Source organism: Chiloscyllium plagiosum, chromosome 31 (genome assembly GCF_004010195.1).
Source record: "Chiloscyllium plagiosum isolate BGI_BamShark_2017 chromosome 31, ASM401019v2, whole genome shotgun sequence".
NCBI classification, from domain to species: Eukaryota; Metazoa; Chordata; class Chondrichthyes; order Orectolobiformes; family Hemiscylliidae; genus Chiloscyllium; species Chiloscyllium plagiosum.
In genome coordinates, this window is record NC_057740.1 from 41,113,138 (window position 1) to 41,135,091 (window position 21,954).

The following is a 21,954-nucleotide window of genomic DNA, read 5'->3' on the forward strand; positions in this document are numbered from 1 at the left end:
ACTGTATAACACTGGGGTACAGTACTGGTGGGGACAGGTCTGTCACTGTATAACACTGGGGTACAGTCCTGGTGGGGACAGGTCTGTCACTGTATAATACTGGGGTACAGTGCTGGTGGGGACAGGTCTGTCACTGTATAACACTGGGGTACAGTACTGGTGGGGACAGGTCTGTCACTGTATAATACTAGGGGACAGTACAATATGATGATATAGCAGTCTGCGTTTGCTCCTACTCTATACGAGCAGTCAATATTTAAATATATGCATACGGAATGTAACCAAAAATGATAAAATAGCCAACATTTGTCATCAAATAATATTCCCACTTGGGGGCATCTTGGAATTTTATTTGTGGATTACGTGGATTGCTGCATTCAGAACGTACCTGGATCCGGTCGGAGTAATTATCCAGCAGCAACACCCCTAAACTCGTAACTTTCTTTGTTTCCACCATTGTCTTCAAGTCTGCCAACAAGTTCATGTGTTTGGTCATGTCTGTTGCCAGGACCTGGATCAGGAGAGAGCGCTGTTAGAGAACGAGGGAAATAACAACTGCTAAAACAAGACAGGGTCTCCCATCAGTAAGGGACTCTCACCATCAGGGAGGAGACCTCCTTCAGACAGAGCTGACTCACCAGCTGGAACCCCTTTGAATGGAGGAGTTTGAGATCTGTATGTGGCCACAGATTAATCATTTTCAATATCTGGAGAAGCCACAAGGATGAAACTGCTGAGGCCTACATGGACCGCAGTAAAAGGCAACGTCACTGTCATCACAGCATCAGAGAGAGATGGCTGGTGGAGGTTTACCCTGAAGGTCACCATGCCTCAGGGGAGGAGAGAGATTGAGGGTGCAGGAACTGAACTCATGCTGTTGGCATCACTCTGCATCACAAACCAGCTGCACAACCAACTGAGCTAAACCTCCTAACTCAAGAGAACTCAAAGCTCACAAGATATTGCTCATGCTTTGAGTACCATCCAAGGATCTTGCCAGAGTTGGAGGGTTTGAGCTATATGGAGAAACTGAATTGGCTGGGGACTTTTCCCCCTGGAGCGCTGGAGGACATGGGGTGACGTTACAGAGGTTTAAAAAATCATGGGGGGCATGGATAGGGTAAATAGACATGGTCTTTGAACCAGGTTTGGGGAGACCAAAACTAGAGGGCATAGGTTTAAGGTGAGAGGGTAAAAATGTGAAAGGGACATCAGGAGCAACTTCATCACGCAGAGGGTGGTGCGTGTATGAAATGAGTTGCCAGAGGAAATGGTGGAGGCTGGTACAATTACAACATTTAAAAGGCACCTGAATGGGTATATGAATAGGAAAGGTTTAGAGGGATATGGGCCAAATATTGGTAAATGGGACTAGATTAATTTAGGATATCTGGCCGGCATAGATGAGATGGACCGAAGGGTTTGTTTCTGTGCTGTACATCTCTATGGCTCTGCTCCAAGTACTCAAGAGAGGAAAGATTTCTGCATAAATTAGAGATAAGCAGTTGATTACCTAGACAGAGGGTGAAACAGGAACTTATCAAACGTCAGAAATAAAGTGAACAGAACATTATTTTGATGTGATTGAGAAGAACTTGAATTTAATTTGAGGAAAATGAAGTTTCATTCAGATATGAGAAAATTATGATTTTTAATTCAAAGAGGCACACTATTTAGATACATCTTTTAAAATGTTCCGTACGTTGCTGGATTGAATCAAGGGACAGGACTGATGAGTGTATTTGGACTTTACCAGATCTTCGCGGGAAGTGGTTATTCTACTCACCATGTCGATGGTCATTTTGCGAAGGTTCTGAAGCTGCTTCTTGCTCAGGTTCTTAAAGATGTTGCAGTTTTCCTTCTGTAGCAGTTTAAAACCCACAGCCAAATGGTGGTTCTCCAACACGGAGGTGTCATTATACATCAGGGCTAATTCAGAGTCTGCACAACACAAAGGAGAAATGAGCGATTGGGGGAGACAGTGCGATAGAGGAAGACAGCAAGAGGAGGCAGAAAGATAAAGGGGTTTGGGGAAATTGAACCAGTGAGAGAAGGGGCAAGACGAGATCAGGAGAAGGATAGGTAGAAGCCGGGTTGAGCAAAACAAGGAATTCAGGGCAAAACAGTGGAAAGGGAGGCAACAAAATGGAAGGTTGAAGAGATCAGGAGAGGCAAAAATGTGAAATAAGGAAAGAGAAAAGGTGGGATAGGGTAATGGGGTTATAAGTGGGAGAACAGGGATGAAGGGAGATAGAGAAAGGACAACAGAGAAAGAGAGAAGGAAATAAACAAATGAACAGTCAGTGTAGACAGAGGCGGAGAGAGAAAAAAACAAATTTGGAAAGTAATTATCACAAAATAAATTGCATAAAGAAACAAAGTGCCATATATAGAAGATCGCTCATTCCTGCAATACTTTACAAATAAATCTTTCCAGAGAAAATAAATTAAAATCAGGATTTTACAAATTCATGATGGAGAAAGAGTTACAACGCACAATCCAATACAGGGGTTCAGGGCCTCCTATAGAATATCAGATATCCCTAAGTGAGTTACAGGCTAGAATCTCATTGAGGGGCTCTGATGGTTTATACTGAGGAGTGAACCCCTGTGTCTTCAGCCACAGGGAACAGTACTCACTGGTATTAATGAGGAACTGATTCGAGACTCCTGGATGGTCAACATCATGGATTGCTGAGGCAAAAATTGCAGCAAGTATCTCAAGATCTGTGAAGACTGCCTGAAAGATAGAGTCAAGGAGAAATTACTGACTTCATTTATGCTCAGTTTCAGTTAAGACCAGCACATTACCCAAGAGTCCTGGGATGCATCCAAATATTCCCTTCTGTTCCTTAATTCTATCTGGCATCAACTTGTTGCTAAGACTCCTGGAATTTCCACATAAAGGGGGTCATTATAATATTTTAGATTGTCTTTATCAAACATCCTCATTCCCAGCATTCCCTATGGGACAATCGCACTGCAAGAGATCCCATCCTCTTGAAAAATCAGTATGTTTGGTAAGTTCCTGAAGGAGAGATCACATCCAGAGTGAGTCACAGCCCGAGTGAATTTGGTACCAACATGGAATTTGGTACCAACATGGAATTTGGTACAGAGAGAGGAGGTGCATGTTGCGTTTTTGGCTCAAAGTTTGTCTTCTGTTTTACAGGATTGGGAGCTGAGCACAAAAGGAAGAGTAACATCACAGATAAACTGTTAGTTCATTGATTGGTGATAACTACTCATTTGGCTATCAATTATAGGTTAGTTTCAGATTGAAGGTAAATAGGGGAAATATTTCCAGGTTACAAACTAAAAGACCAGGAGGAAATTTTTTAAAATCAAATTAAGAACGAGGTAATTAAAATAGAGATGCAGGGCCAGGCGATGTGTTGCACCTGCATGGCGTGGGAGCTACTGGAGTCCATTGTCGTTCATAGTGACCACATCTATAACAAGCGTTGGCTTCTTGAGGATCTGGCTCAGAGTTGATGAACTGGAGTCCAAGTGGATAAAGAATGGAACTGGAAAAAGCAGCGCAGGTCAAGCAGTGTCAGAGGAGAAGGGGAGCTGGCATTTCGGGTCAAAGCTTTCCATCAGCTGGTGTTTGAGCTTTGAACACTGTGACACATCAGGGAAGGGGAGAGTTAACTAGATGCTGTGTTTCAGGAGGCAGTTCCACCCCTAGCCAGTGATGCTCTCATCCCATGAAAGAATAGAAAAAAAACTACCTTGAACTCAGGCAGTGGTCAGGGACAGGGGGTGTGACTACCAGCGAGGCAGGCAGAGGGATCCAGCAAGTAGTGCTGAAAGAGCCTCATCCTGTGAGCCCTGTTTTTCAGGTGGGAGATTCTTGTTCCCTATGTAGATGAGAATGGGGGCTGTAGGGAGGATGAGCAAACTGACCATAACTCTGTGTTACAGGGAGCCATTCGAGAGGGGGAGAACAGAGAAATCTAGTTGTAACCGCAGATAGGAGTGTCAGGGGAATAGACACTGTTCTGTGGGCAGGATGAGGAGTCCCAAAGGCTGTGGTGCCTGGGTTCAGAAAATCGTATCCGTAGAGGAATTGGGAGTGGGAGGGGAATAATCCAGCTGTTGTGGTCCATGTAGGTACCAACGATATGGGTAGGAAGAGGAAGGAGGATCACGTTTTCCAGAATAAGTAACAGGACAGAGAGTATGGAGAGGGTCAGGAATCTAACTTCAGGGGCAGCAGATAAGGGGACAACTATGAGAAGGGGAACGGTTAATGCAGGACTGAGGGTGCTGTACTCAAATGGACACAGTAAACAAAACAAGGGAAATGAGCTTGTAGGGCAGATTGGAATTGGCAGGTACAAGGGTTAGGGTTAGGGTTAAGGGGTTGGGGGTTAAGGGTGAGGGATTAGAGGTTTGTAATGTGGCTGAAAGGGGATCAGGGCTGGGAACTAAATATCCAATGATACGCGTCCTATTGAAAGGATGGGCAGAGAGGGTGGGGTAGCATTGTTCATAAGAAATGAAATTAAATCAATAGCAAGAAATGATATGGAGTCAGAAGGTTTAGAATCTGTGTGGGTAGAGCTGAGGAGCCACAAAGGAAAAAGACCTTGATGGGAGTTATGTACAGGCCTTCTAGAAGTAGTCAGGATATGTGGAAGAAATAAATCAGAAAATCATAGAGTAGAATCCCTACTCTGTGGAAACAGACCATTCAGTTCATTGAGTTCACACCTCCCCTCCAAACAGCATCCCATCCACACCCACCTCATAGCCTTGCATCTACCATGGTGAAACCATCTAACTTACATATCCTAGATATTATGACCAATTTAGCAGGGCCAATCCACCCTAATCTGCACATCTTTGGACTGTGGAAGGAAACCCATCCAGACATGGGGAGAATGTGAAAACTCCACACAGTTACCCAAGGCTGAAATCGAACCCAGGTTCCTGGTGCTGTGAACCACTGAGCCACAGTGCTGCACTTAGTAGCCACACCCACAATTTCAGGAATGTTAGAAATGGAGCAAATCCATCCCTCTGAGGTTACAAAAAATACAATTCCAAATCAGTTGACACTCACCTCTAATGCTGGTGACCGGAGCAGGACGTGGGTGGACTGAGTCACATCAGCAGCGTGGTAATTGTTGTGATAGCTCACACCAGGACGGTAGTGATCTTCTAGTGTCATCATGTAAGTGATGAAAGTTGAGGGTGGAATGCGAAATATCTTTAGGAGATTTCGTTCCTACAAGGAGAGAGGAAAGAATAGGCGTTCAGTGAGCAACTGGGTTCCTTTGGTAACTGGACAGGATTTGCTTCATAACTTTTCCCAGATAATTTACAATGTCTGAAATTAAATCCAAGAATTCCAGAAAAAAAAAATTCAGGACAATTGTATGGCCTATTCCAGCTCAAAAACAGTTGAAAACAATTCAACATGATTTATTGGGCGTTCAACCATGGCACAGATCGGTTGCATTAAGAGTGTTAAAGTGAGGTTGGGAACAGCCTTTTCACCAACAAACTTGTCACTTTGTACGACCACTTGCTGAATTAGTGCACTACAGCAGACAGTATCAATCAGGTCATAAAATAACTAATGTCTTTCTCTGGAGGTTTGTTTTATTTATTGATGACTTCAACAACAGAACAGGAGAGAGCAGCAAAACCAAAGATTGGTCAAAGTTTGAAGTCAATTGACACCAGATTATAGTCTAACAGGTTTATTTGTAATCCCAAACTTTTGGACCATAGCCTAAAGGATCAACGTTCCGAGAGCTTGTGATTTCAAATAAAACTGTTGGACTATAACCTGGTGTCGTGTGACTTCTGACTTTGTCCACCCCAGTCCAACACCGACTCCTCCACAACAAAGATTGGTGACATTTGGAACAGTGTAGACAATGAAAGATGAAGTAACCGGGAAAAATTATGGCAAATTGATTTCAACAGTGTACATTTTTCCATCTTGGATTGAAACTGAAAATAAATACTTTTTTTAAAAAAAATTGCTTTAAAACAACGAATAGTAGAAATCCAGAAGATTTGGAGATCCACTTTTATGGATCATTAAAACATTGCGGTCAGGTACAATAACCGGTAATAAATAGGTTCATGGTGTGTTGGCCTAACAAAGGGCTGGAGCAAGGTTTATTAAGTCTATAACTAACAGTTGGCAGAGCACAGAAGGAGCACTGCTATAGTTCTGGGTAGCTCACCTTAAAGGATATACTGGCTTCATAAAGAATACAATTCAGAATCATTGAGGTTACATTCTATGAAGAGTTTAGATTTACAAACCCTAGAATACAGGAGCTTTAAGGGTGATTTTATTGAACTAATTTAAGTGGGAAGTAATATATGTCAGTTCTGGATGGAGGTTTGCTCGCTGAGCTGGAAGGTTCATTTCCAGACGTTTTGTCACCCTCCTAGGTAACATCTTCAGTGGGCCTCTGGGCAAAGCACTGTTGATAATTCCTGCTTTCTATTTATATGTTTGGGTTTCGTTGGGTTGGTGATGCCATTTCCTGTGGTGATGCCATTTCCTGTTCTTTTTCTCAGGGGGTGGTAGATGGAGGTCTAACTCGATGCGTTTGTTGATAGAGTTCCGGTTGGAATGCCATGCTTCCAGGAATTCTGGTGCGTGTCTCTATTTGGCTTGTCCTAGGATGTCCGTACAGAAAAAACTTCTACCACGGCTGGAGATGAAAGATCGGGTCAAGGGAACATTAGCTTGAAGTGTGAGTCAGGCTATTCATGACAGAAGTTAAACAATTATTCACCCAACTGGTGATTGAAATACGTAATTCCTTACCACCAAAAGCTAGCTACATTAATTATGTTGAACGTAGAATCATTTGAATTTTGCTGCAACAGAAACAGAAATTGCTGGAGAAAGTCAGCAGATTTGGCAGCATCTGAGACGAGAGAAACAGACTTAACGATTCAAGTCCAGTGTGACTCTCACTATTTTTCTCTCACCACAGATGCTGCCGGACCTACTGAGCTTCTCCAGCGCTTTCTGTTTTTAGTTCAGATTTCCAGCATCCACATTATTTTGGTTTTATTTGAATTTTGCTGGAAATGGGTGTCAAAGGAATTGCAGTCTGGGTAGGTGGATGGAGTTAAAATACAGATCAGCCATTGTCTCAGTGAATGGGGGATTATTCAAGGGGCTGAATGGTCTTTTCCTGTTTACTTGAGGATTGAGAAGGTCAAGCGAGACTAGTCAGAAAAAGGGGACTGGGCTGGTGGGGCCTAAAAGACCTTTTATTCTGTTCTGCAAATGTTTCTTGTTCCTAGATTGATGCATATAGTGTAGAGTCTGAGATTATAAGTGATGTTATCTTTACTCTTCACCTGTACAATGGCAATCACCATTCACTCCATAGTCTAAGAAATGGCCCACGACATATAACTGCTTCTGCAACTACACACAAGGCCTGGTGAGGCTGAGATTAAGCAGGACTCTCTCCAAATTAAATATTAAATTCTATGGTGTTCGTACTACAGGGACTTTAAAACAAAATGAGGCAGGTTTTCACACCCAGAGCTGACGTGATCATGGAGGAAGAGGAAGTGAAGGGAAAGGTGGTGAAACATCTCCTTGGATAACACAAGGGGTCGGGTTGGTAATCACACGGAAGGAGATGGCAGATGATCAACGCCAGGAATGAAGGGGTTAGAATCAAATAAAACTACAGATGTTGGAATCCAAAGTAGACAGGCAAGAGGCTGGAAGAACACAGCAAGCCAGCCAGCATCAGGAGGTGGAGAAGTCAACGTTTCAGGTATAACCCTTCTTCAGGACTAGATGTGGGAGTAAGGGGAGCTCCCTCTACCCACAAATCTAGTCCTCAAGGAGTGAAGGGATGGCCAGTTGGACATCATGAATCCTCCCAAAGAGTTAACAACTCTGGTATACCAGTTACTGGCCTCATTTTCTCCAGGTCCTAACCCAATGCTGGATATACCTGTACCCCTTCACCTTGCACTCCCATTGGAAGCCAAGACTGCCCATTGATTCTGGGAAAAGTGCTCAGTGACTTTCTAGAGACGGGAATATTTCCAGCATCAGGGCGACATTGGGACACATAGAAACAGGGACATTCAGAATTGTGGGACTTAGCGAGATCCACCTGCGCCTTCCTGAGATCAACACCGCACACTGTCAGCGGTCACTGGACATGAAATGTTAACTCGGTTTCTCTCAAGACAGACGCTACCAGACCTGCCAGGTTTCTCCAGTATTTTTTGTTTCAGATTTCCAGCACCCACAGTTCTTTATTTATATTACTGAACATTGTTTTTGGTGGCAGTTGAAGTGGGAGGAGCGACAGTGAGAACCAGAGGCCCGACAGGAAGGTAAGTTTCAAATATATGAAATTACCTTGTGTATAGGCAGAGCGCATGCTGAGCAGGAGTGGACACGGGGCTGCTGGGTAAGTGAGGCTTTACGTTTGGGAGGTTGCTTTACCCGACACACTACTCGGGTAGTGTTTCCCACCCATCCTCCTCCTCTAATCAAACAAAAAAGGTTCTGTTTTCCGGATTGGTAAGGTGACTATTTTTTAAAAAAAAAGTTTTCAGTAGTGTCACTGGGGATTTATAACAGAGGGAATGGAGGTTAGGGCTGTTGAATGCTCCTTCTGCAGGACGTGGGAGGTAAGGGTCACCAATAGTGTCCCTGCTGACTGCATCAGTGGATAGTGCACCCAACTCCAGCTCCTCGAAAACTGCATTAGGAATAGGAGGTGGAGCTGGATGAACTTCGGATAATTCGGGAGGTGGAGGGAGTTAATGAGAGGAGTTACAGGGAGGTAGTTACTCCACAGCCATGTGAATAAGGTAGATGGGTTACCATCAGGAGTGGGAAAGGGAACTGGCAGGCAGAGCAGGGATCTCCTGTGGTGGTTCCCCTCAGTTACAAGTATACCATTTTGAAAACTGTTGGGGACGGGGGGGGCGTGGGAGAACGTCACAGGGGTAAGAAATGGGGCACAGACCTCTGGCACAGAGTCTGTCCCTGTTGCTCAGAAGGGAAGGGGGGGGGGGGGAAGAGGAGCAGAGGTTTAGTCATTAGGGACTCCATAGTCAGGGGGACAAATAGGAGGTTCTGTAAGAACAAGAGAGTCTCAAAGTTGGTGTGTTGCCTCCCAGTTGCCAGGGTTCATGATGTCTGTGATCGTGTTTTCAGGATCCTTGAGAGGGAGCAGCCTCAAGTCACGGTCCACATTGGCACCAACAACATAGGTAGGAAGAAAGGTGGGGATCTAAGGCAAAAATTCAGGGAGCGAGGGTGAAAGCTTAGAACAAACAGAGTTGTTATCTCTGGCTCGTTAACGCGCCACATGCTAGCGAGGTGAGGAGTAGGGAGAGAGAGGAATTGAACACATGGTAACAGAATTCCTGGATAATTGGGGCTCATTCTGGGGTGGGTGGGACCTTGACAAACAGGATAATCTTCACCCGAGCCAGAGGGGTACCAACATCCTGGGGGGGAAATTTGCTAATGCTCTTCGGGTGGTTTTAAACTAATTCAGCAGGGGATGGGAACCAAAATTGTAGTTCGAGTATAGAGGAGTGAGAGTAGTGAGGTCAGAAATAGTTTCAAGGTCACAAGTGGGCGCCGTCAAGCAAGAAATTAGTTTGAAGTGTGTCTACTTCAACGCCAGGAACATTCGAAATAAGATGGGTGAACCTGCAACATGGGTTGCTACCTGGGCTTTCGATGCTGTGGCCGTTTCGGAGACATGGGTAGAGCAGGGACAGGAATGGTTACTGCAGGTTCCATGATGTAAATGTTTCAGTAAGAATAGGGAAGATGATAAAAGAGGACTTGGTGTGGCATTGTTAGTCCAGGATAATGCTATGATTGTAGAAAGGATAGTTGAGGATTCAACTAGGAGACAGTGAGGTCTGCAGATGTTGGAGATCAGAGTTGAAAGTGTGGTGCTGGAAAAGCACAGCAGGTCAGGCAGCATTCGAGGAGCAGGAAAGTCAACGTTTCAAGGGCTCCGGACTGAAATATCGATCTTCCTGCTCCTTAGATGCTGCCTGACCTGCTGTGCTTTTCCAGCAATACACACTCAATTCACATTTGAGGATTCATCTACTGAGGTAGTATGGGCTGAGGTTAGAAACAGGAAAGGAGAGGTCACCCTGTTGTGAGTTTTCTCTCGGCCTCTGAATAGTTCCAGAGATGTAGAGGAAAGGATAGCCAAGATGATCCTCAATAGGAGGGAGAGTGACAGGGTAGTTGTTATGGGGGACTTTAACTTTCCAAATATTGACTGGAAATACTATAATTCAAGTACTTTAGATGGGTCAGTTTTTGTCCAATGTGTGCAGGATGATTTCCTGACACAGTATGTAGACAGGTCAACAAGGAGCGAGGCCGCATTGGATTTGGTACTGGGTAATGAACCTGACCCAGGTGTTAGATTTGGAGGTAGGTGAGCACAACGACTGGTGATAGTGACCACAGTTTGGTTACGTTTACTTTCGCGATGGAAAGGGATAGATATATACCACAGGGCAAGAGTTATTGCTGGGGGAAAGGCAATCATGATGCGATTAGGCAAGATTTAGGATGCATAGGATGGGGAAGGAAACTGCAGGGGATGGGCACAGTTGAAATGTGGAGCTTATTCCAAGACCAGCTACTGTGTGTCCTTGATAAGTATGTACCTGCCAGGCAGGGAGGAAGTGGTCAAGTGCAGGAGCCACGGTTTACTAAAGAAGTTGAATCTCTTGTCATGAGGAAGAAGGCAGCTTATGTTAGGATGAGACGTGAAGATTCAGTTAGGGCATTTGAGAGTTACAAGTTAGACAGGAAAGACCTAAAGAGAGAGCTAAGAAGAGCCAGGAGGGGTCATGAAAAGTCATTGGCAGATAGGATCAAGGAAAACCCTAAGCTTTCTACAAGTATATCAGGAATAAAAGAATGACTAGAGAAAGGTGTGGGTCAATCAAGGATAGTAGTGGGAAGTTGTGCATGGAGTCAGAGGAGATAGGGGGAAGTGCTAAATGAATACTTTTTATCAGTATTCACACTAGAAAAAGATAATATTGTCAAGGAGAATATTGAGATACAGGCTACTAGACTAGACAGGATTGAGGTATTAGCAATTCTGGAAAATGTGAAAATAGACAAGCTCCCTGGGCCGGATGGAATTTATCCTAGGATTCTCTGGGAAGCCAGGGAGGAAATTAGTGAGACTGTGGTTTGGACCTTTTATGTCGTCATTGTCTACAGGAATAGTGACAGTAGGCTGGAGGATAGCAAATGTTATCCCCTTGTTCAAGAAGGGGAGTAGAGACAACTCTAGCAGTTATAGACCAGTGAACGTTACTTCGATTGTGGGTAAAGTGTTGGAAAGGATTATAATAGACAGAATTTATAATCATCTAGAAAGGAATGAGTTGATTAGGGATAGTCAACATGGCCTTTTGAAGGGTAGGTCATGCCTTACAATCTTATTGAGTTCTTTGAGAAGCAGGTGGATGAGGGTAAAGCGGTTGATGTGGTATATATGGATTTCAGTAAGGTGTTTGAGAAGGTTCCCCATGGTAGGCTATTGCAGAAAATATGGGGGAATGGGATTGAGGGTGATTTAGCAGTTTGGATCAGAAATTGGTTAACCAAAAGAAGACAGAGGGTGGTGGTTGACAGGAATTATTCATGCTGGAGTTTAGTTACTAGTGGGGTTCCACAAGGATCTGCTTTGGGGGCCACTGTTGTTTGTCATTTTTTAAGATGACCTGGATGAGGGCAGAGAAGGATGGGTTAGTAAATTTGCGAATGACACTAAGGTCAGTGGAGTTGTGGACAGTGTGAAAGGATGTTGAGGTTACAAAGGGACATGATAAGCTGCAGAGCGGGCTGAGAAATGGCAAATGGAGTTTAATGTTGAAGACTGTGACATGATTCACTTTGGAAAGAGTAACGGGAAGGCAGAGTACTGGGCTAATGGTAAGATTCTTGGTTATGTAGATGAGCAGAGAGCTCGGTGTCCATGTACATAGATCCCTGAAAATTGCCACCCAGGTTGATAGGGTTGTTAAGAAGGCAAATGGTGTGTTAGCTTTTATTGGTAGAGGGACTGAGTTTCGAAGCCATGAGGTCATGCTGCAGCTGTACAAGACTCTGGCGTGGCCGCAATTGGAGTATTGTGTATAGTTCTGGTCACTGCATTATAGGAAGGATGTGGAAGTTTTGGAAAGAGTTCAGAGGAGATTTACTAGGATGTTGCCTGGTATAGAGGGAATGTCTTATGAGGAAAGGCTGAGGGACTTGAGGCTATTTTCATTAGAGAGAAGAAGGTTGAAAGGTGACATAACTGAGACATATAAAATAATCCGAGGGTTAGATAGGGTGGACAGTGAGAGCCCTTCTCCTTGGATGGTGATGACTAACATGAGGGGACATAGCTTTAAATTGAGGGGTGATTGATATAGGACAGATGTCGGAGGTAACTTCTTTCTACTCAGAGTAATAGGGGCATGGAATGTACTGCCTGCAACAGTTGTAGATTCATCAACTTTAAGGACATTTAAATGGTCATTGGATAAACATATGGACGAGAATGGAATAGTGTAGGATAGATTGGCTTCAGGTTGGTTCCACAGGGCAGCGCAACATCGAGGGCTGAAGGGCCTGTACTGCACTGTAATGTTCTATGTTCTACTCTCACCTCCTGATTTAAATTAACTATTATCCATGGGACTTTACAACCAAGTGGGCTCCAAAATACTTAATCAAAAAACATTTTCAAGGAGATTTCCTTTTACCTTAAAGATGGCGTACATAGCAACAGTTAATGGTCGGTGGTTGGAATATTCTCCCACCTTGAAGATGTCCAAACCCCAGCTGTTGATATTTGACAATTCCTAGAAGTGGATAAGTCAGAGTTGGTTAGTAATCACTGTGAGGACACGGAATCACAACTCTCTGATTATACATATTATATACATCTGAATATATACATTATATAATTTGTCACAGTTTCTTTTATCTGTCTTGCCTTGCTGTCAGATTTCAAATGTCAAGTGCAGCCCCTATGTGATTTTCAGAAACAGCTATGGACAAAGCAGGAAAGATGCTGCATCATGAGTGACCACAGCCACAATATCTAATGTGTGGACTCACACCATGTCAGAGTTTACTCAACAGCTGTTTGATTTGCAGCTCTTAAAGGATTCCAGACAGTGAACACACCAAAATGCTTCTGAATCTAAGAGAACTGGACATTCAGAGATTTAGCATGAAGGAGCCCCATTTTTAAGGAGAGAGGAGAGAGATTTTAGAAAGACATGGGGGGGTAAATATTTTACACAGAGGGTTGGCGTGTGGAATGAACTTCCTGAGGAAGTGGTGGTTGTGGGCACAATTACAATGTTTAAAAAACACTTAGGTAAGTACGTGACTAAGGAATGTTTGGAGGGATATGGGCCAGGAGTAGGCAGGTGGGACTAGTTTAGTTTGGGATTAGGTTTGACATGGATTGGTTTGACCAAAGGCTCTGTTTCCATGCTGTATGATTACATGACTCCATAACACATTGCAGAGGCACATTAGGACATGCAGGTGCCTGTATTTTATTACAGAAACAAGAATGTTTGTGACAAAACAAACCCAGTTGATGTTGGGTGGTTCTGTTTTACGGAGTGAAAGTGACTTTTGTTTCTCAATCCACCAAGCCCACTGACTAATTAACCTTTAGTAGCAATTTCAACAACTTGTATTCACACTTTAACAGCTGGGTTCGCAGGAGCATTATCCACAAGCTGGAGAAAGGAATAGAAGGGCAGGTGACGAAAAACTTAGTCAAAGACAGTTAAAGCGGGAGACAGAGAGAGAGAGAGAGACAGACATAGAGAGAGAGAGAAAGACGGACAGACATAGACACACACACACACAGAGATATGGAGAAGATCAACAAGGTGAGTTCCAGGTTTAGAGTTGAGCAAATAGCCATCAATGGTGGAGTGACAGACATTGGAGATGTTCAACAGACCTGAAATAAAGCAGCATGGAAATCTCAGAAGGTTGTGTGTCCAGAGGAGATTACAGCTGGACAGGTCTGAGCGCATGGAGGAGTTTGAAAGCAATGGTGAACATTTTTAAATTGCAGTGATGTTTCACCAGGAGCCAGCGAGGATTGGTCAGCTGAAGGCGGTGGGTGGATGGGACTTGGTGTGAGTAAACACCAGCAGGAGAATTCTGGATACCCTCAGTTTGAGAGAGAACGTGGAAAGTTAGCCAGATATGAAATGGAACAATGGAGTTTAGAGAGAAGACAGACATCATTGAGGATATGGCAGCGTATGAGCTGAGGCAGAGATGTAGTCGGGGATAATCTGGAGGTAGAAGGGGGCAGTCTTAGTGATGGCTCAATATCTCACCTCAGATCAAATATGGCACAAAGTCGTGAGCCACCTGGTTCAAATCTCATAATTGTAATGAGAAGGATACATTGGTGTCAGGCATTGAGTTTGGAGTAAAGACTGAGATAGACATTTCTGCAAGAAACAAATATTCGACAAAGGCTATGATGTTGACAAGACGGTATAGTTAGTGCTTAACTCTGTAGCTAACCCTGTGCTGCCTTTGTCCTGTGAGTGTTTGATGGGGGATAATGTGAGGGAGCTTTATTCTGAGCTGAAATATCTCTGACCCCGACATATCCCATTTATAATTCTCTATTTGAGATGAACTATTAAAATAAAACTTTTGTTTGCTTTGTTACCTGCTCTAGCTCAGATTCCTGGTTCGAACTGATCCCAAAGCGAGGCACATCCACAGAAACGACACTTGTACTGTACTTCAGAGCACTGATCTGTTTCGTGGGCTCCAGCTTCTCTCTTGTACTTGACTGTGATATATCCAACTCATGCTGTTTGTCTAGAGACAGCAGGAAAGAGAGATTCAACAATTAAATACAAAATGACCAGAGACAAATCATTGTGGATCACGCTGCCTGCCGTTCAGGTCAGGCTCAATTACAATCACACAAGCCTATGGAACTGGGAGGGGCGGTGGAATTGCCCAATGGAATATTCACCAGGAACTTTGGGATTCCAAGTTCAAAGCCAGGGTTGAGCCATTCCTGGGATTCGGAGCTCTGAGGGTGGAAATCCAACGCGATGAGAACTCCTGGCCATTCCAAGTAGTGGGTACTGGCAGGATAGCACACAGACTAATGTCGAGCATTGTTGAGGAGCTTGGGTCAAAGGAGAGTTGGATAAGTGTTGGAGGTGGGGTTTTTGGTGGGGATTAGGGGCTTCAAAAGGGGCCCATTTCCCAGGTTCAGGTCACTCGAACTCCCAGAAGGCCCCAGGCAAATCTTTGAAGGCTCACTCATTATTCACTGCTCTTGGTGAGACCTGACCTCATTGCTGACTCAATCTGCAGGGACAGGAAAAGGCATTAATGATCCACTTAAGGGCCTCACCTCACACCAGGCAGGCTGTTGACAAACTCTTGCACTCCAAACTTAATTGGGTGGAGACAGTGAGAACCCATCCTACACCCTCCCACCTGATCAAACATCCCCACCCGCAACTAACCCATCTCAGGGGTACAGTACATCCCATCTGCCAAATCCCTTCATCACTTTAAAGATCTTTGTTTGATCACTCCTTAGTGATTCTCAAGAAATGAATCCAATCCTGATCAATCTTTCATGATAGCTATAATCTTTCAGTTCCTTTTGCAGTTTTTTTTGCATCTTCCTTTTCAAAATACATGGATCAGAACTGTTCACAATGACTCCACTTACAGTGTAACCAAGACTCCATTGATTAAACCATTCTGGTTTTCAATACTATCCCTGCAGAAATGAACCCATTGCCAGCTCTGCCATTATTAACGAGCTGATTAAATTGCGTCACGAGTTTTATGTTCCTGTATTCCACCACTATCCTCTTTTTATAAACCTGTTGATTGTAGAGAGGAAGGAAAAGGAGTTTTACTATTACAGTCATGACACAGACTGAACAGAAGAGGGGGGCAAAGAGTTTTAACAGGGTGTGAACACAGGTGTGAGTAGCAAGATTGTGTGGCACAAAATAATTGAAGCTGAATAGAATTAAAAGTTGAGTTGAGGAATAACTACTGTGGTACTGATAAAACAGAATGTTAGAAAGGACTGACTGAAATGTAAGCTTTATGTATGTGCGTTACACTTTCTCAAAGGTTGAAACTAGCCAATTGGATACAAAATTGGCTTGAAGGTAGGAGACCGAGGGTGGTGGTAGAGGGCTGCTTTTCAGACTGGAGGCCTGTGACCAGCGGGCATGCTGTAAGGATTGGTGCTGGCTCCACTGCTTTTCTTCATTTATACAAATGATTTAGGATGTGAATTTAGGAGGTACAGTTAGTAAGTTTTCAGATGACACCAGAATAGGTGGCGTAGTGGACAGTGAAGATTATCTCAGAATACAGCAGGACCTTGGTCAGATCGGCTGTGGTGGAAATGTGTTGCTGGAAAAGCGCAGCAACACATTTCCATCTCTGATCTCCAGCATCTGCAGACCTCACTTTCTCCTCAGATCGGCTGTGGGCCAAGGAGTGGCAGATGAAGTTTAATTTAGATAAATGTGAAGTATTGCATTTTGGTAAGGCAAACCAGGACAGAATTTATACACTTAAGGCCTTGGGGAGAGTGGCGGAACACAGAGGCCCATGGGTGAAGGTGTATAGTTCCTTGGAAATGGAGTCGCAGTTAGACAGGGTGGTGAAGGAGGAGTTTGGCATGCTTGCCTTCATTGGTCAGTGTGTTGAGTAAATGAGTTGGGAGGACATTTTGTGGCTGTACAGGACGCTGGTTAGGCTCCTTTTAGAATACTTGGGAAGGACATTGTTAAACTTGAAAGAGTTCAGAAAAGATTTACAAGGATGTTGCCGGGGTTGGAGGATTTGTGCTACATGGAGAGGCTAAATAGGCTGGAGCTTTTTTCCCTGGAGCATCGAAGACTGAGGGGTGACCTTATAGAGGTTTATAAAATCATGAGGGGCGTGGATAGGTAAATAGACAAGGTCTTTTTCTCAGGGTAGGGGAGTCCAAAACTAGAGGGTATAGTTTTACAGAGAGAGGGGAAAGGTTTAAAAGGGACCTAAGGGGCAACCTTTTCAGGCAGAGGGTGGTGCGTGTATGGAATGAGCTGCCAGACGAAATGGAGGAGGCTGCTATAATTACAGCATTTAAAAGGCATCTGGATGGGTATATGAGTAGGAAAGGTTTAGAGGGATAAGGGCTAAATGCTGGCAAATGGAATAAGGTCAGATTGGGATGTCTGGTTGGCATGGATGAGTTGGACCAAAGGATCTATTTCCGTGTGACTCTGTTAAACATGGAAAAGTTCGCTTTCTTAGTTTATGATGCAGAAATTCACAAAGGCTCCTCAGACATAATCTTCCAAATCCATGGACTCTATCATCTAGAAGGACATAGGTGACATGGGAACACCACCACCTGCAAGCTCCCCTCCAAGTCACTCCCCATCCTGACTTGGAAATATATCGCTATCACTGGGTCAAAATCCTGGAATTCCCTCCCCAAGGACATTGTGGGTTTTCCTACAGCACATAGGCTGCAGCAGCTCATTTCCACTTTCTCAAAAGGCAATTAGGGACAGGTAATAGAATGTTGGTGCAGCCAGCAATGCCTTTGTCCCGTGAGTGAATAAAGGAGGAAGAGACGGTCGCTTGCAGGGGAGTTTTAGGGCCGAGGCACCCAAAGGCCCAGCAGGTGGAACAATACAATCGAGGAAGCCCAGTAGGCCAGACTGAGAGGGATACAGAGATTGTGGAGACACGTGATGCTGGAGGATATGAGAGAGACAGGAAAGTGATAGAAAGCAGAGATGAAAATTTTAAAATGGAGGTGCTGCTTGAGCAGCAGCCAATATAGGAGCTTGGTGAATGGGACGTGATGTGAGTTAGGACACAGGTCACAAAGCTTTGAGATGACCTTATGTTTGAAGAGGGTGGATGGTGAGATGTCAGCCAGGAGTGCTTTGAAATGGTTGAGTCCAGAGGTAAGAATGGTGTGGATGATAGTTTCAGCAGTAGATGAGCTGAGGTAGTCTGTTCGTTCACAAACAACGTGATCAGGACACCATGGAGAACCTCTTGGATTTCTTTAGAAAGTGGCCATCGGATACTTTACATCCACTTAAGGAGCAGATGAGGCCTCCGTTTGTCATTTAGAAACAGAGCAGGACTCCCTTGGTACTGAACTTCGAGTGTCCACCTGGAGTACAGGGGGTTAGTGTGGGGGACTTGAACTCACGAGCTAAGAGGTGAGGAAACGTTAAACAGTGAGCCACCCATGTGCAAGCAGATTCTGAGCACTGTACATACTCACCTAAAAACATTGTGGATATGAACTCTGAGACCTGGTTTCCTGAACGGCTCATTTCGGATAACTGGGTTAACTCTCGGTTCAGCATCCTCTTAAACTGTTGAGAGAAGTGGAGTTGCTTGTTAAAGACATTTTCTGACAGCTCCCACATTAGGACACTGTTACTGACAAAGCAGATGCAGTTCAGTCAATTTATTCAAGCAAATTTCTGTATCTCCTCAACAAACAAATTAGCAACACACATATACCTTAACCTAAATAGATCAAACTACTTCACAGTTACCCCAATCAAATCCAATATCAGTGAATCAAATATCTTCTCATTCCACTGAAACGATGGATCCACTCCTATTCACTTCCATTCTATAGAAGCCCCCAGTCATTCCCACTGTATACTGCATCCACTACATTCTATTAATGCTGTTATGTAAATGAGCTTTGAGAAACTTTGTAGCTCAGGTTGAGGTTTTGGATGTAAGCTTGCTCGCTGAGCTGGAAGGTTCATTTTCAGACGTTTTGTCACCATACTGGGTAACATCATCAGTGAGCCTCTGTTGGAGCACTGGTGGTATGAACCACTTTCTATTTATGTGTTTAGATTTCCTCAGGTTCCTCAGTGAATTCCTAGAAGCATGGCATTCCATCTGGAACTCTATCAACAAACATATCAATTTGGACCCCATTTACCACCCTCTGAGAAAAAAAACAGGAAATGGCATCACCACGGGGAATGACATCACCAACCTGAGGAAACCTAAACACATAAATAGAAAGCTATTCATAATACCAGTGCTTCACCACAGGCTCATTGATGATTTTACCCAGTATGGTGACAAAACGTCTGAAAATGAACCTTACAGCTCAGTCAGCAAGCTTACATACTGAACTGTGGTATGAAGTCACAATGGATCAAACCTCTTCTTGCTCATTGCCACTGCAAAGAAACCCAACAAACAAAAGACCCAGAAGGTGTCTTTGAAATATAGTCATAGTTGTGGTGCATAAACTGGACAAAAACATGTACATTAATACCTCATCAATAATCCGAACCCTTTCCCCTTCACTGCACCCCACAGAATCAATATGAATACAAATCCCATCAAATTCAGACCCATTTATACAAATCCATATGAACATAGCACCACAGAAATCCCATGATCCAACCTCCATTCCATTCATTCTCATTGTATGGAACCCACAAAATGAAACATATTTTTCATACTTAAACAACCATTAAGCCAACTCTTTCACTTATTTTAGTGGATAGTAATCAGCCTCACAGTTTCTGATCAAATTCCTCGAATTGAACATATCCTGATGTGAACTGTCTAATACAAATGAGTCATTCTTGAGATAGGCAAATTACACAGTACAATGACTTTAGAATTTGAACACTCTCCTCTACGTCCTTTGCCCACCCCCACACCTCAAGGCTATGTCATGATATTGGCAAAGCCAATCCATTCTCACCCACTCATGGCCTCCATTATCCTCCATCCTTTTATCTCTTTATCTGGGCTCCATCTCCACAGATGTACAGTACTCATTCTTTAACCCCAAACCCTGCTGTCAACATATGGACCACCTTTCCCCCACCTGCTACATATAGACCACCTTTTCCCAGCTGCTACATATAGACCACATTTCCCACATCTTCTACATATAGATCACCTTTTCCCACCTGCTACCAGTTCTGAAGAAGGGTCACTGGCTAGAAATGTTGAGTCTGTTTCTCTCTCTATAGAAGCTTATTTTTTTCCTACATTCACTCACAGAATAAGGGTGTCTCTGGCTAGGCCCTGCATTTATTGTCCATCTCTAATTGCCCAGAGAGCAGTTAAGAGTCCACCACATTGCTGTGTATCTGGAGTCACATATAGGTCAGACCAGGTGAGGATGGCTGCTTCTTTTCCTAATGGCTAGTGACGTCCTCATCCCATGAATGAGCTTTAAAAAAAGCCTGTGCAGAGATGATGAGCCAAATGGCTTCCCTCTGCTCTGCTATAACCCTGAAATCCAATGACATTTCCACTGGGAACTCCTAACTGCATCTTGTCATCAGAGATTGGTCCTTGCCTTAGTTCAGGGGACAGGGAAACATGGGCAGTGCTGGGGGAGGGGAGGGGGAAGGATGGATGCGGGGGATTTCAATCCCAGTCCGGGGCTCTCACCCACATGGAGGTTGAGGGTCAATAGGCTGACTGCTGGGGTTTAAGCTTCCCAGTGCTTCCGAGCACATGGGCTGAACAGGAAAATGGCGGAGGCAGGGGGTCTTTGGTCTTGCTGCCCTGATTTGGGGGGAGGCTTGGGAGTGTGTGACACTGTACCTCCCCTGGACTGGTTCAGGATATGAAGCTTTCACAGCAACCTTCAGGAAAACTGGGGACCAACTTGTTCCACCATTATGTCTCCAACAGGCCAATAGAAATTGCAACAGGAGTAGGCCATTCAGCCCCTCGAGCCTGCTGCAACATTCAATATGGTTGTGGCTGATCCAACATTCCTCATGTCCACTTTCCTGCCTTTTCCCTGCACTCCCTTGATTCCCCAAATGATCAAGAATCAATCTATTTCAGCCTTCAATATTCACAAGGACTCTGCCCCCACGGCTCCCTGAAGCAAGGAGTTCCACAGACTCTCAATCTTCTGAGAGAAGAGATTCCTCCTCATCTCAGTCTGAAATTGGTGCCCCTTTATTCTGAGACTATACCTTCTGGTCCTAGACTCTCCCATCAGGGGAAACATCCTCTCAGCATTGACCCTGTAAAGTCCCTTAAGAATCCCACATGTTTCCATGGGATCACCTCTCATTCTTTGAAACACCAGTGAGTGCAGTTCCAGCCTGTTTAACCTTTGCTCATCAGTTAATAGAAAGTTTCGAATGAATATTAACCCAATTGCATCTTGGTGACAAACCGCGAAGCATTTTATAGACCAGGAAAGGAGACAAGCAACCAGAGATTTGATACACAGAGACACTAGGGAAACTGATCAGTCCTTTTCATTGTTAGGATGTGGCTGTGGTTTGGAGGACGAATACTGGATTTGAGGAAATGCCTCTCTGCTCTTCTCAGCTTCCAGGGCCAGGGGATGTTTTAAATTCATTACAAAGGGTGGAGAGATCCTCTGTTCAAGGACTCATCCCAAAAAATACAGTGCTCCCTCAGCACTGACCCTCTGACAGTATGGCACTCCCTAAGCACTGACTCTCCAACTGTGCGGCGCTCCCTCAGCACTGACCCTCCGACAGTGTGGTGCTCCCTCAGTACTGACCCTCCGGCAGTGTGTTGCTCCCTCAGCACTGACTCTCTGACAGTGCGGCACTACCCCAGCACTGACCCTCTGACAGTGCGGCGCTTCCTCAGCACTGACTCGCTGAGGGTGCGGCACTCCCTCAGCACTGACCCTCTGGCAGTGTGTTGCTCCCTCAGCACTGACTCTCTGACAGTGTGGCACTCCCCCAGCACTGACCCTCCGACAGTGTGGCACTCCCTCAGCACTGACCCTCCGACAGTGCGGCGCTCCCTCAGTACTGACCCTCTGACAGTGCAGCACTTTCTCAGTACTGACCCTCCGACAGTGCGGCACTCTCTCA

General features: G+C 44.4%; 1 protein-coding gene across 9 annotated transcripts in view; it reads right to left on the reverse strand.

The window, feature by feature from the left end:
* The window catches only part of LOC122565478 (cAMP-specific 3',5'-cyclic phosphodiesterase 4C-like), a 334,615-nt gene that overhangs the window by 12,346 nt on the left and 300,315 nt on the right, over positions 1-21,954 (reverse strand). For all 9 annotated transcript variants that reach the window (XM_043721488.1, XM_043721491.1, XM_043721489.1 and 6 more), the window contains 7 exons: positions 18,363-18,456; positions 14,742-14,896; positions 12,784-12,882; positions 5,072-5,236; positions 2,641-2,740; positions 1,787-1,941; positions 389-511 (listed from right to left, as the gene is read on the reverse strand). In XM_043721488.1, the coding sequence (XP_043577423.1) occupies positions 389-511; positions 1,787-1,941; positions 2,641-2,740; positions 5,072-5,236; positions 12,784-12,882; positions 14,742-14,896; positions 18,363-18,456 (891 nt within the window). The remainder of the gene's footprint in view (positions 1-388; positions 512-1,786; positions 1,942-2,640; positions 2,741-5,071; positions 5,237-12,783; positions 12,883-14,741; positions 14,897-18,362; positions 18,457-21,954) is intronic.